Consider the following 14,873-nt stretch of genomic DNA (forward strand, 5'->3'; position numbering starts at 1 on the left):
TGATAGCTGCACTGCACCTGCAAACCTGATTGGTCAATCAAAGGTCACATGATGGTTGCCAAGTTTCTGATTTAACTGTTGGCTTAAAAGCAGTTTGTTTGCTTTTGATTGGACGAAAAACGCCCGATTGTTACGTAAAAATCTGCATCGTCTCGCAAATTATGAAAAACTGTTGGTATAAACGTGCATTGTACTTTTGGAGTCACGTGACGTTTTTATGGGAGTTTGTCAAGAATTTTTGATCAAGCAAGAGCAGAGCTTTTTTTTCACAAACCACTTTATGAGTCATAAACACGACCAGGACTGTTATAAAGCGGCAGCAACAGCAGGTCGGGGCATTAGAAGTTGCCAAGGCTGTGGATACTTACAGCTTTATTGGTGAAGGGTTTGTTAATTAAGTTCTGAAAAAAGTTTAATTAAACAACATCATTGTTTGTTTAGAAATGAAATTCTTTGAAAAGTATGAACTTGATAATATTAGGAATTAGTTTTTAATTTCAAGGCGATGAATATGAAATACAATTTGTATAATGTTTTTAAGTTTCACTTCAAATAATTATAAATTGCATTTTTTACCAAAGGTATAAGTTAAACTGAGCATTTGATTTATTTTACTGATCCAAATCTGAAGCAAGGCGATATGAAGACAGAACAAAAGGTAACTAACTAGTCTAAAAATAGACATAGTTTTTATAAATATTTGTTGATCCATACTCTTAGAGCAATATTAACGCGTGGCAGCTGAATTCAGTTGTATTGTGAAATGTATTAACTGCAGCAATAATTGTCACTGGTTTATAGGTTATTAAACAAAGTAGGTTATAAACACTTCAACGTCTTATTATTTTTGCAAAATTGTATGATTATTATCATTGCGACACTTTATTTTCTACTATTGCTTACATTCTACTTAACCTAAATACGTTACATCTTCTATCCCATGAAGGTCAACTATCCTCTTATGGAGAAATATTTTGCCCGAAAAACGGTCGCTTTGACCGGAGGAACCGGATTCCTTGGACATGGCTTGATCGAAAAGCTCCTCCGATGCTGCCCGGATGTGAAGAAGATCATCCTCCTCATTCGGAGCAAGAGGAACTCAAATCCGGAGGAGAGACTTGAGGCGCTGACGAAGTCCTCGGTGGGATTTTATCTCTAAGATTTTTAAAGTATTCTTGAGAATATTTTGTTGTGAATATTAGATCGATCAAAATTTGACCTTGTGACGTGTCTAGAGACATTTATTTACTTGGCCTCGTTGAGAAAAAAGTTGATTCTCTTTCTAACTTTGTAGAACAATGTTTAATAAGTACAACATAATAATAATTGGATTAGAAATATGCAAGAAATGCAATTAAATTTGCTGCTACAGGCATTCGACACACTTCGGGAAATAAATCCGAAATTTGCCGAAAAACTCTCGTTTGTTTCCTGTAACCTTGAAGCAGATGAGCTCGGTCTTGCTCAGAAAGATCAGGAAATGCTGCAGGATGAAGTGGACATCTTCGTGCATGGAGCGGCTACTTTGAAATTTAACGAACATCTGAGGTATTTTCATTTTGGATTTCCATTGCATAAGATTTTTCAAAAGCTGAGTTTTATCTTCAATCTTGTTCCAGTATTACAAGATTAGCAAAGCGCTTCGACTTAATTTGCGGTTGGTACATTTTTTCGTCCAAAGTATCTGTATAAACAGCGTAGATAACCGCAGAGTGACCTTTGTCCCAGATAGTTCTATACGCCATCTTGCGGCGATCCTAGAACCAATTGGGCACAATGATTTCGCGCGATGACATTATGGCTATAAGCACGTATGTGTGACCGCAGCACCTTATAAAAAGTACTAAAATTTTCAACTAGCGGTAGTGTGTTTAAGCAAATTATTTAATAATAGATTTAAATACGATGAAGACTGCGCACGTAAAACAGTAAAGTTGACTCAAACATGAGACATCACTGATATCACTCGCTTAGTTCTTCTTTGAGCCATGTTTACGCTTTATTATGCCACCTAGCGTGCAACGATTGAACAGTTGTTTTCGTTTTCAGATTGTCTTTTGAAATCAACACAAAATGCGTTCGGAAAGTTCTCCAACTTTGCAAAAAGATGACTCACCTACAGAGTGTCGTCCATATTTCAACCGGTAAGAAGGCATGATGGTTTAATATTCAGTGAAACTTAAATTCTTCATTACAGTCTCGTATACATTTTTTGGAGTGAATTCTAAGGCTATCGATGGGAATCGAACCCGTAATCTATGAATCTTTTGAAACAGCTTACGCCTACTGCAACCAAGAAGAGACCGACGAAAAATTTTACGACTGCGACGTTGACTACAACGACCTCGAGAGCTCCCTCCGGTGGATGAGTGATGACGTGGTAACCAAAGTGACGCCGGATTTGATTGGAAAGAGGTATACCTACGTCACAAATACCCAACATGTTTCAACTATACGGCAAAGAGATTAGACGAATTAGTAATTGATTATTATCTCATAATCAGAATACTTTGATCTATAACTGGCTGGCAGGTAATTTCCCTTTTTCTCACACAGACCCAACACGTACACGCTCACCAAGGCGTTGGCCGAAGATTTGATCCGTAGAGAAAGCGGAAGTCTGCCAATCTGCATCTGCAGACCGAGCATGATTATTCCGTCCATACAGGAGCCCAGCCCGGTATGGATGGTCTGATTTTTATTCTCAACACGTCATAACAAAACGTCACAACAACGTCATAAAACGTCTAAAAATCGTGAAAAAACTTGTGCTGAGTCGTTGTAGTCGCCAAGATTATATACCTTGGCGCTAATAAGTTATACTTAAGTTCGTTTTGTGTCAGTTTCTGTTTGTTTGAGCGCGGATAACTGTGCTGTGTTACACTTAGCTATGTGGCTTGATAAATTATGTGCATGGCCTCTTATATAATGATTATGAACTCATGCTATGATGGTATTATCAGCCGCATGGTGGCTGATCAAACCGTCTTTATCACATGACTCTGTATTTTTCCAGGGATGGTGCAATAACGTGTACGGGCCCACCGCCTTCGTCGTCGCCTACCAAAAGGGTTTCATGAAAGCAATGATGGCTGACCTTGACATTATTTGTGACCTCATACCTCTTGATTATGTCGTCAATGGCGTATTGGCGGCGGCAATGAAGACCGGGACTGACTTCATAGATGGAAGGAAAGAGCGAAAGTCCTCGACTGGAAGTGAGAGCGATTCTGATTTCTTCACGGATGGCGGTGAGGACCAATTCTAGTATCAGTTTTACGTCATAATTCTTTGTGTTTCTTGCTTTTTAAACTTCTATAAACACAAATTTGTTTTGATATCTGGTTTACATCAAGTATCGCATGAGTGGCTCCAGAAATGATTTTATAAAACTTGAATTTATTTGCAGTGGATTCTGAAAAAGATTTTGCACCATGCCCGCTAGATGACGCCAAACGCACAATTCCCATTTATACGTTTAATACCGCGACGCAAAATCCGTTGGTTCTTCACCAAATCCGTAAGTATTGTTCATCTAATAAAGGGTTATAAAAAACAAATTTGCAGAAGTAACTTATTTATTATATAACTTGCTTTGTAGAAGTCGGACTTGATCATTGGCTGAAAGAATTTCCGTCAAAGCCTATCAGGCTGCCAAGCATGTCATACCACGAGAATGAGTGAGTAGATTTGACGGTTTAATGCTGACAAAAAAGCACCATCTGCGCATACCATTGAGACGGCACTTACTCGCAGAAAACTAACGACTTATTTGTTGTATGAATACTCTGTAACGAATCTTATTTTTGGAATTTGATTGCAGGCTATCTTACAAAATGAAAGTCCTGCTTCATCAAACAATTCCTTTCCATGTGATGGACGCAATAAGCGGAATAATGAACAAAAAACAAAGGTAGCACAATCTGAATATTTTCTTATTTTGCTTTTTGTTTTGGCCTATATAACGACAGTTTCCTTGCAGTCATGGAGTCTTGAATGAACAAGTTATAATTATTTTTCAAATATATGAAAAAAACTAATGTAAGATTTCTATGTTAGGATGGTGACGATAAACAAGAAGCTGCAAGCCGGTATGGAGGTCATGAGATTTTTCTTCACAACTTCGTTCAGATTCGGCAACGAGAACGCCTTGAACTTGTTGAATTGTTTGGACCCAGATGACAAAGTTGTGAGTGGCTCTTAACCGTTTTTCGACGAAAGTATGGCATGTGCCAGACGCCATTAACAACAACGCTAATATCGTTGAAAAACTTTAGACTTACAACTACGACGCGCGACAGTTTGATTGGTTCAACTACATGAAGTGCTACGTGGTCGGCACACAGAAGTATATTTTGAAAGAAGACAACCACAGCGAGCACAAGAAAGTGATAAAAAGGTAACAATCACGTGAAAACAAGTGAAAAATTTGTTTTCCTTATTGATCATTTTTCTTATTTTGTTGTCAGACTGAAAGCTTTGAACACTTTCCTCAACACAAGCGCAGTGGTCGGCACGCTAGGGTTGGCGACATCTACCGGATTGACGAGCACCTTATTTGACATGGCTACTTACGTATGGGAAACGGTGGGTGCAGTGCTCGTGTAAATGACCTTGCACTGTTTCTACGTCGACCAAGATGGTTGCTGTGTTGCTAGCGCTTGTTTATTTATTTACCTGTTCATTTTCTTTATTCAGCTTAATTAAAACCGTATAAACGGGTTTGGTGTATCACATGACATATGGCGCAACCTAGGCTGTGAATCATTTATTTTAATGATGTTCCTGTAACTTTATTTCTATTGTTGTGTGTTTTGTTAAATAATGCGTCCTTACATAGATTATCACGCCTGTCTTCGTTCATTACCGCGCAAATAATTTGCTTGCTGTACATGTTGTCTTTCTTTGCAACCTATTTTGTGTTTCATGTACAATGTGCAGTTTATAACAGTCAGTTACGTTCAGTTTGTTCCTGCTACCCTTGTCCGGTATAAAAATATCGACTTAAAAAACGTTGATGTTTGTATAAAGTGTGAAGTGGGTAACCACTTAGATTTATAAAATAAATCGTGATCGATCAGCTCGAGGCCGTAATTGTTTATAACCAGGCAGTAAGCTCATAGATTTTAAACGTAACGCTAGATTCCAAAATAGATGCAAATCGCATCATGCCGTGTTGTCAAAGGCACCACGATCAACACACGCGCAATTGTAAACTGTGAGTTCAAAGTTCGCGTATAGATGTCGCCATCGAGTTAAACGTTGGTTTAATGCGCGTTGTAATGTTGTAACGCGCACGTATACAAACATTTTTATTTGTTTCCGACAAATAGCGTCGGCAAATTTCCGGTAAAAGTTGCAATTCATAGAAAATAGTCGGTAAACACGTTAACTACCGATTTATCAGAAACAATGTTTAATAAATTTATGGAGCCTTGGATAAAAAAAACTTTCCTAGGATAGGACTTGCAAATGTTTTTCGAGCAAAATATTTTCCGTAAGCGGAAGGTTTTGGAAAAGAATAAAAACCATGAACTACGATAATAATTAAATGTTAGAAATCTTTGCAATTTTATTATGAACTTGAAAATTTAAAAAGTAGAATTAAAATTATCGCCGTATAATTTTCTCATAGATCTTCTACTTTATTAAAATTTATTTTAAAATTATTGCAATCAACTTATCTTTTGAGTCTCCTTTCATTCAGTCGATTCAGCAGCTCAAATCCAGCGAAATAGCGAAGGAAATGCGCCGTTCTCGTAAAGACTACTCGCGTCAATTTACTGGAATTGAAAAGCAAAGCTTGCATGCTGGCATCTTTTTCTGCGGTTTGAACACTCGGGTTTGATATGAGCAAAAGTACTTTGTAGACTCGCCGTGAGCTCCAAGCTACAACTAAAGCATTGAAGCAAATAAGTAAACAACTTTTTGCCGTTCACCAACACACCTGCTGTGCGTGAAGTTAATCGAAGGTATTTGAACATACAGTGAAATATTTATTGGAACTTGCCGGGAACGAGCCCTCGGTGGTCGCGAACCCGAGTATTTTTCTCCGAAACGCTAAAAGCAAAGCATCTGCTAAGTCTGCTAAAACAAAGCAAAAACAAAGCATCTGCTAAAACAACATCTGTTAAGTGCAAGGTCGTAGCTTCATTGAGGCAACTCGTCTCCGTAAAACTCTAACCCTGGCTACGGCCTCGAGCTGATAGATTTCGATTTATTTTATAAATCTAAGTGGTTACCCACTTCACACTTTACACAAACATTAACGTTTATTAAGTCGATATTTTTATACTGGACAAGAGCAGCAGGAACAAACTGCACGTAACTGAATGATATAAACTGTACATTGTACATCAAACACAAAAAAAAAGTTGCAAAGAAACACAATCGCAAAAAGAACACAACATGTACAGCAAGCAAATTATTTGCGCGGTAATGAACGAAGACAGGCGTGATAATCTATGTAAGGACGCATTATTTAACAAAACACACAACAATAGAAATAAAGTTACAGGAACATCATTAAAATAAATGATTCACAGCCTAGGTTGCGCCATATGTCATGTGATACACCAAACCCGTTTATACGGTTTTAATTAAGCTGAATAAAGAAAATGAACAGGTAAATAAATAAACAAGCGCTAGCAACACAGCAACCATCTTGGTCGACGTAGAAACAGTGCAAGGTCATTTACACGAGCACTGCACCCACCGTTTCCCATACGTAAGTAGCCATGTCAAATAAGGTGCTCGTCAATCCGGTAGATGTCGCCAACCCTAGCGTGCCGACCACTGCGCTTGTGTTGAGGAAAGTGTTCAAAGCTTTCAGTCTGACAACGAAATAAGAAAAATGATCAATAAGGAAAACAAATTTTTCACTTGTTTTCACGTGATTGTTACCTTTTTATCACTTTCTTGTGCTCGCTGTGGTTGTCTTCTTTCAAAATATACTTCTGTGTGCCGATCACGTAGCACTTCATGTAATTGAACCAATCAAACTGTCGCGCGTCGTAGTTGTAAGTCTAAAGTTTTTCAACGATATTAGCGTTGTTGTTAATGGCGTCTGGCACATGCCATACTTTCGTCGAAAAACGGTTAAGAGCCACTCACAACTTTGTCATCTGGGTGCAAGCAATTCAACAAGTTTAAGGCGTTCTCGTTGCCGAATCTGAACGAAGTTGTGAAGAAAAATCTCATGACCTCCATACCGGCTTGCAGCTTCTTGTTCAGCGTCACCATCCTAACATAGAAATCTTACATTAGTTTTTTTCATATATTTGAAAAATAATTATCACTTGTTCATTCAAGATTCCATGACTGCAAGGAAACTGTCGTTATATAGGCCAAAACAAAAAGCAAAATAAGAAAATATTCAGATTGTGCTACCTTTGTTTTTTGTTCATTATTCCGCTTATTGCGTCCATCACATGGAAAGGAATTGTTTGATGAAGCAGGACTTTCATTTTGTAAGATAGCCTGAAATCAAATTCCAAAAATAAGATTCGTTACAGAGTATTCATACAACAAATAAGTCGTTAGTTTTCTGCGAGTAAGTGCCGTCTCAATGGTATGCGCAGATGGTGCTTTTTTGTCAGCATTAAACCGTCAAATCTACTCACTCATTCTCGTGGTATGACATGCTTGGCAGCCTGATAGGCTTTGACGGAAATTCTTTCAGCCAATGATCAAGTCCGACTTCTACAAAGCAAGTTATATAATAAATAAGTTACTTCTGCAAATTTGTTTTTTATAACCCTTTATTAGATGAACAATACTTACGGATTTGGTGAAGAACCAACGGATTTTGCGTCGCGGTATTAAACGTATAAATGGGAATTGTGCGTTTGGCGTCATCTAGCGGGCATGGTGCAAAATCTTTTTCAGAATCCACTGCAAATAAATTCAAGTTTTATAAAATCATTTCTGGAGCCACTCATGCGATACTTGATGTAAACCAGATATCAAAACAAATTTGTGTTTATAGAAGTTTAAAAAGCAAGAAACACAAAGAATTATGACGTAAAACTGATACTAGAATTGGTCCTCACCGCCATCCGTGAAGAAATCAGAATCGCTCTCACTTCCAGTGGAGAACTTTCGCTCTTTCCTCTCATCCATGAAGTCAGTCCCGGTCTTCATTGCCGCAGCCAATACGCCATTGACGACATAATCAAGAGGTATGAGGTCACAAATAATGTCAAGGTCAGCCATCACTGCTTTCATGAAACCCTTCTGGTAAGCGACGACGAACGCGGTGGGCCCGTACACGTTATTGCACCATCCCTGGAAAAACACAGAGTCATGTGATAAAGACGGTTTGTTCAGCCACCATGCGGCTGATAACATCATCATAGCATGAGTTCATAATCATTATGTACGAGGCGAAAAAAAAAACTTAAAAAAACGAACTTAAGTTTAACTTGTTAGCGCCAAGTTGTATAAACTAACGATTAACAAAAATTTGTATGACGTCTTTTAGAGGTTTTATGACGTTATGGTGACGTTTTGTTATGACGTGTTGAGAATAAAAATTAAACCATCCATACCGGGCTGGGCTCCTGTATGGCCGGAATAATCATGCTCGGTCTGCAGATGCAGATTGGAAGACTTCCGCTTTCTCTACGGATCAAATCTTCGGCCAACGCCTTGGTGAGCGTGTACGTGTTGGGTCTGTTTGAGAAAAAGGGAAATTACCTACCAGTCAGTCATAGATCAAAGTATGCTGATTATGAGATAATGATCAATTACTAAATCGTCTAATCTCTTTGCCGTATAGTTGAAACATGTTGGGTATTTGTGACGTAGGTATACCTCTTTCCAATCAAATCCGGCGTCACTTTGGTTACCACGTCATCACTCATCCACCGGAGGGAGCTCTCGAGGTCGTTGTAGTCAACCCCGCAGTCGTAAAATTTTTCGTCGGTCTCTTCTTGGTTGCAGTAGGCGTAAGCTGTTTCAAAAGATTCATAGATTTCGGGTTCGATTCCCATCGATAGCCTTAGAATCCGTTCCAAAAAATGCTTACCAGAACGTAATGAAGAACATAAGTTATACTGAATATTCAACCATCATGCCTTCTTACCGGTTGAAATATGGACGACACTCTGTAGGTGAGTCATCTTTTTGCAAAGTTGTAGAACTTTCCGAACACATTTTGTATTGATTTCAAAAGACAATCTGAAAGCGAAAACAATTGTTCAATCGATGCACGCTAGGTGGCATAATAAAGCGTAAACATGGCTCAAAGATGAACTAAGTGAGTGATGTCAGTGATGTCTCATATTTGAGTCAACTTTACTGTTTTACGTGCGCCGTCTTCATCGTATTTAAATCTATTATCAAATAATTTGCTTAAATAAAGTACCAGTAGTTGAAAATTTTAGTACTTTTTATAAGGTGCTGCGGTCACACATACGTGCTTATAACCATAATGTCATCCCGCAAAATTAATATGCCCATTTGGTATAAGGATCGCCGCAGGATGACGTATAGAACTATGTGGACAAAGGTCACTCTGCGGTTGTTTGCGACCGATTAGGCGTGGTCGCTCTTTTACTCGCGTCTCTATTTGTGTTTGCTAATTGCCGAGGGCTTTTAGTGAATTTCCAGTAATCGACGCTGTTTATACAGATACTTTGGACGAAAAAATGTACCAACCGCAATTTAAGTCGAAGTGTTTTTTGCTAGTCTTGTAATACTGGAACAAGATCAATGATAAAACTCAGCTTTTGAAAAATCTTATGCAACGGAAATCCAAAATAAAAATACCTCAGATGTTCGTTAAATTTCAAAGTAGCCGCTCCATGCACGAAGATGTCCACTTCATCCTGCAACACTTCCTGATCTTTCTGAGCAAGACCGAGCTCATCTGCTTCAAGGTTGCAGGAAACAAACGAGAGTTTTTCGGCAAATTTCGGATTTATTTCCCGAAGTGTGTCGAATGCCTGTAGTAGCAAATTTAATTGCATTTCTTGCATATTTCTATTCCAATTATTACTATGTTGTACTTATTAAACATTGTTCTACAAAATTTAGAAAGAAAATCAACTTTTTTCTCAACGAGGCCGAGTAAATAAAAGTCTCTAGAGACGTCACAAGGTCAAATTTTGATCGATCTAATATTCACAAAACATTTTCTCAAGAAAACTTTAAAAATCTTAAAGATAAAATCCCACCGAGGACTTCGTCAGCGCCTCAAGTCTCTCTTCCGGATTTGAGTTCCTCTTGCTCCGAATGAGGAGGATGATCTTCTTCACATCCGGGCAGCATCGGAGGAGCTTTTCGATCAAGCCCTGCCCGAGGAATCCGGTTCCTCCGGTCATAGCGATCGTTTTTCGGGCAAAGTATTTCTCCATAAGAGGGTAGTTGGCCTTCATGGGGTAGAAGATGTAACGTATTTAGGTGAAGTAGAATGTAAGCAATAGTAGAAAATAACGCGTCGCAATGTTAATAATCATACAATTTTGCAAAAACAGATACGACGTTTAAATGTTTATAACCTACTTTGCTTGATAACTTATAAAGTTTATAGGTATAAAGCAAATGACAATTATTGCGGCAGTAAATACATTTCACAATACAACTCAATTCAACTGCATCGCGTTAATATATTTGCTCTAAGAGTATAGGATCAACAAATATTTATCAAAATTTTGTTTTTTTAGACTAGTTAGTTACCCTTTGCTCTGTCTTCATATCGTCTTGCTTCAGATTTGGATCAGTCAAATGAATCAGATACTGAATTTAACTTACACCTTTGATAAAAAAATGCAATTTATAGTTATTTGAAATGAAACTTAAAAACATTTTAAACAGATTATATTTCATATTCATCGCCCTGAAAAGACAAACTGAAACTTAACATTGTCAAGAACATACTTTTGAAAGAATTTCACTTCTAAACATACAATGATGTTTTTTAATTAATATTTTTGTCAGAACTTTATTAATAAACTCTTCACCAATATAGCTGCAAGTATCCGCAGCCTTGGCAACTTCTAATGCCCCGACCTGCTGTTGCTGCCGCTTTATATCAGCCCTGGTCGTGTTTATGACTCATTAAGTGGTTTGTGAAAAAAAAGATCTGCTCTGGCTTGATCGGAAATTCTTGACAAACTCCCATAAAAACGTCACGTGACTCCAAAAGTACAATGCACGTTTATACCAACAGTTTTTCATAATTTGCGAGACGATGCAAATTTTTACGTAACAATCGGGCGTTTTTCGTCCAATCAAAAGCAAACAAACTGCTTTTAAGCCAAAACTTAAATCAGAAACTTGTCAACCATCATGTGACCTTTGATTGACCAATCAGGTTTGCAGGTGCAGTGCAGCTATCATTGGCCGTTCTCTTTGCACTTCTCTGCATTCCTGTAACGAGAAGTCGGTCGCGGCACCGAATTACTGGAAGCGCGGCCTATAGCGATTGACCTTTTTTCTGGTCAGCTTCACAGATTTCGCCATTTTTTCGCCAACCATAATTGATTGTTTGCAAAACGATTATACACAATGGCCGACCCTTACATGTAATAACCATAAATCCATCAAAATATTAAAACAGTTACAGATCATTACGAGTAAAACATACGCGACTGAGATTCGTAATTCAAGCGACTGAGATTTGGATGTCGACCAAGGGTTTGAGAAAAGTTACAAAATGTTTTTACTATATAAAGACTATATATTTTATACTATATAAGACTCTATATGGATATTTTCCCTTCTATTGAAGCATTCGCGTTAGCAAAAAGTAAAACTTCATACAAAATTCGGTTCTGTTAATGTTAAATTAACTACAAAGGCATCATACAGTTGTAACAGTAAGAGAAAAAAATTTAATACTATAGTCAAGATATTAAAAGTTTATCGTTCACAGCTACATGGTTAAATAGAGCGAACTCAAACCAACGCTTCTTGTAAATGTTTGCCGTCATACGAGCCACATACGGCTCACGAGGTATTCAGCTTTCGTCCTAAGCCTTTTAGCTTGTTGTTTACAAGTGCTTCATCGAGTCATGTTTATTGGAATCTGCCGGTAATAAGGCTTCAGTAGCCGGGAAATCGAGCCCCGTTTCCCCGAAATGCTCAACAAACAAGAGCGATCGGGATTAAGCCGCATTTGATCCGTTTCACAGAACTTCTGCAAACGAGTATGACGCAGTGTTTTACGGCATTGGTTAAAACTATCATCATGCTTTTTGCAAAGGTCAATAAACGCCATTATGAGATGGAATTATACACAAACACCAGAAATTATGTGAAAAATAGTTACAATAACCCGGTGGCATATCCGGAAATGTACGAAATCGCGTCGACAGCGTAACCTGTAGCTCCACTTGCGGTGAAAAGTCCAAGCAAAAATACGGCGGTGACCGAGTCCACACAACGATTAAGAATTCTCAGCCTTTGAAAAAGCAATGGACGATTAGCCTTGGTGTAATTGTCCGCGAGTATTTCACCTAAGTACTACTGACGCGGATGCGCATTGTGCACATCCTATTACAACTGTCGGTTTCTTTATACAGTAAGTACACACAAGTCCCACGTCATGTCAGACTTGCACCGGGCTTGTGACATAACAATGTCGTATGACTCAACAAAAGTTTACCGATTAAAAATGTCATTTTTCCTGTAAGCTTGTAAGTTTTGTTTTCTTATTTGTAAGTCAAATTTGTAGCCTTGCAAGTTTTCCCTGGACCTGACGACGATCTTCAAAGTTATGAGCAGAAAATTTATGCTGAGTCATGCAGCAACTCTATAAGTCACAATGCCCGGAACAATTTTGACACGACACTGGTCACAAATAAATCGAAATTATTTCCACGCCACGTGATACCTTTCCACGGACTTTCTCGCTCTTGGATAGTCGTCCATGCTTTCTTTAACCAGGTACTTCCGGGTTCCCATGACGTAATGTTTGATGTGTTCTTCCCAAGCGAAAGATCTTGGGACAAAGTTCAAAACCTAAAACGTTGACGTCATAATGACAAAATAGTTCCCGCACGCTTTTCATTGGTTCAAGACTGAACTAGATCGCATCAAGTTTGGGATTGTCTGGGGCCGCCGGTTAAAACGGCAAAAAATGAATGTTGCGTTTAAGTGAAATCAAACCAACGTAACAATCAACCTTCTGGTCAACTGGGGAGATCGATTTTAAGAGGTTTCGCGCGTTGTCTCCCCCCCACCGGAACTGGTTTGTGAAGAAGAACTCCATGACCTCCATCCCCGCGATCAACTTCTCGTTCAAATCCAACATTCTGGAAGAAAAGTCAAAAAACGTTTTACTGGAAAACTTTTTCCAAAAATCCTCGTGGCAAACTTACTTAATTCCTTGATGACGTCGAAGCGTTATCGTGACGTCATTAAGATAAGCTGGTATGGTCTGACGTAACACGAGGGATGCTTTATGAAGAAATCTGTAATATTTTGAGATTAAAATTTATGTTTTAAAAATTGTTCTGTGGCCACGTTCAAACAACACAAGCAAAGCAACTATGACATCAACTGTAAGTTAGTTTTTAAGTTACCGCGTGGCACTTAAAGAAATCGCTTTTCAAGTTATTTAAATAGCCGCTGTGTGTGGATGAAAGTTAACAACTACTTTCATTGCTCTTTTAAACAGGTCGGTTACTTGTTGCTGGTGACGGTGACTTCAGGAAGACGCAACGGGTCCAATGGATAGTGGTGGTACCAGCGTTGACAGAGCTTGACTGGGTAGAAAGGATAAATTATGAAATTACAAATTATATCAAAATCATAGCAAGATTATATTCATATCTCATATTTACTGTGTGCACAAGGCAAGAAAACAAAAAAGCATCATCAAAAATTCAACAGCGGCAACGATCAAATGCTCATTAAATGAGGTATATGAGGCTCTTAACAGTTTTACGGGACATACCACATTGCAATAATACTTTTGAAAACTTCATAATAATTTACTTTGGCAATCACATCTTTCAAGGTTTTGATTAAAGATATATAGGCATGGTATAAGTGGATATTTTTTATGACATATCGACGATATTTTTGTAAGTATTTTGCGAGCAAATGTACCAAGTTTGTAATTGTAAAAGGGATTCCCATTTCCAGTTGTGACGTTGTAGATCGGGATTCGTGGTCTGACGGTGACGAGGGTACAGTCTTTTGCCTCTGGAAAAAAGTAGGAATTATAGCAATCATATTACATTTTATAAAAAGAGATAAAATACATTTCAAAACTTGTAAGCTGTGGATCGTGGGGAATTTATTGCGACTTTTCACGATATTTTTCCGAAAAGGTACGAATCAAACGACGCAAAGCAAAAAAATCTATCAAAATATAGCAACAAAAACTTAACCGGAACTTTCTTCCAGAAAATCGACGTCAACAGACTTCGCATCGTCTCCAATCGCGAATCGATTTTCGCTTTTTTGGTTGTCTTTTGCAATCAACACCAGACGTAAGTTTTCCAACTTTGCAAGAAGATGGCGCACCTACAGGGTCTCGCCTGCGTGAGGAAATGGCGTGCTCAGGTGGTTGTAAGCTTTATATATTTGGTAGTTTCGACCATAATTAATTTGTCACTTCTCATCTTCTCTAAGCAGCATACGCCAAATTGGACCAGGGCGAAACCGACCCACAACTTTACGACTGTGAGCTTGGCTACCACGACATCGAGTGCTTCCTCTGGCGGATGTGTGGATTGAGTAATCGCTTCACTTTTAGTGAAGTGGTGGGTTAAGTGAGAGTATGATGGATGATTCTATATTGCTCGAGCCCCGGTTACAAAACTTGTCTTTGTGAAATTTTCGGTAGATAGACACACAGTTTTTTATTTGCTGTGTATTCTTTTTTTTATCGCATTGTCCAAATTTGGAACTGTTCGTCA

The 14,873-nt window shown here is 38.4% G+C and overlaps 2 protein-coding genes and 1 long non-coding RNA gene across 3 annotated transcripts; 1 reads left to right on the plus strand and 2 right to left on the minus strand.

The window, feature by feature from the left end:
* Positions 1–495: 495 nt before the first annotated feature.
* LOC143464621 (fatty acyl-CoA reductase 1-like) lies at positions 496–5,081 on the plus strand. Its single transcript, XM_076962507.1, has 13 exons — positions 496–658; positions 947–1,141; positions 1,373–1,548; positions 2,050–2,144; positions 2,277–2,415; positions 2,557–2,680; positions 3,017–3,251; positions 3,410–3,520; positions 3,602–3,680; positions 3,824–3,913; positions 4,060–4,189; positions 4,278–4,399; positions 4,470–5,081. Exons 1-13 carry the CDS (start codon positions 641–643, stop codon positions 4,606–4,608), a joined length of 1,653 nt encoding a protein of 550 aa, XP_076818622.1. The 5' UTR covers positions 496–640; the 3' UTR covers positions 4,609–5,081.
* Positions 5,082–6,293: 1,212 nt separating this feature from the next.
* LOC143466123 (fatty acyl-CoA reductase 1-like) lies at positions 6,294–10,760 on the minus strand. Its single transcript, XM_076964738.1, has 13 exons — positions 10,681–10,760; positions 10,179–10,373; positions 9,772–9,947; positions 9,086–9,180; positions 8,815–8,953; positions 8,550–8,673; positions 8,052–8,286; positions 7,783–7,893; positions 7,623–7,701; positions 7,390–7,479; positions 7,114–7,243; positions 6,904–7,025; positions 6,294–6,833 (listed from the first exon to the last, which is right to left on the minus strand). The coding sequence occupies exons 1-13, from the start codon at positions 10,696–10,698 to the stop codon at positions 6,695–6,697; spliced, it is 1,653 nt and encodes a 550-aa protein (XP_076820853.1). The 5' UTR covers positions 10,699–10,760; the 3' UTR covers positions 6,294–6,694.
* A 1,419-nt stretch (positions 10,761–12,179) lies between these two features.
* LOC143465779 (uncharacterized) lies at positions 12,180–12,968 on the minus strand. Its single transcript, XR_013118647.1, has 2 exons — positions 12,839–12,968; positions 12,180–12,406 (listed from the first exon to the last, which is right to left on the minus strand). It is a non-coding gene; the product is annotated as an uncharacterized LOC143465779 (long non-coding RNA).
* Positions 12,969–14,873: the final 1,905 nt, after the last annotated feature.

This window comes from Clavelina lepadiformis, chromosome 7, assembly GCF_947623445.1.
Source record: "Clavelina lepadiformis chromosome 7, kaClaLepa1.1, whole genome shotgun sequence".
Lineage (NCBI taxonomy): Eukaryota > Metazoa > Chordata > Ascidiacea > Aplousobranchia > Clavelinidae > Clavelina > Clavelina lepadiformis.

What these genes read in the sequence shown, in the direction of transcription:
- LOC143464621 (XM_076962507.1), top strand. An exon ending in GTTGGTTCTTCACCAAATCC is followed by an intron (nt 3,521 to 3,601) that starts GTAAGTATTGTT and finishes CTTGCTTTGTAG; the next exon opens with AAGTCGGACTTGATCATTGG. An exon ending in CACAAGAAAGTGATAAAAAG is followed by an intron (nt 4,400 to 4,469) that starts GTAACAATCACG and finishes TTTTGTTGTCAG; the next exon opens with ACTGAAAGCTTTGAACACTT.
- LOC143466123 (XM_076964738.1), bottom strand. An exon ending in CCATACAGGAGCCCAGCCCG is followed by an intron (nt 8,287 to 8,549) that starts GTATGGATGGTT and finishes GTGTTTTTCCAG; the next exon opens with GGATGGTGCAATAACGTGTA. An exon ending in TGATTTCTTCACGGATGGCG is followed by an intron (nt 7,894 to 8,051) that starts GTGAGGACCAAT and finishes ATTTATTTGCAG; the next exon opens with TGGATTCTGAAAAAGATTTT.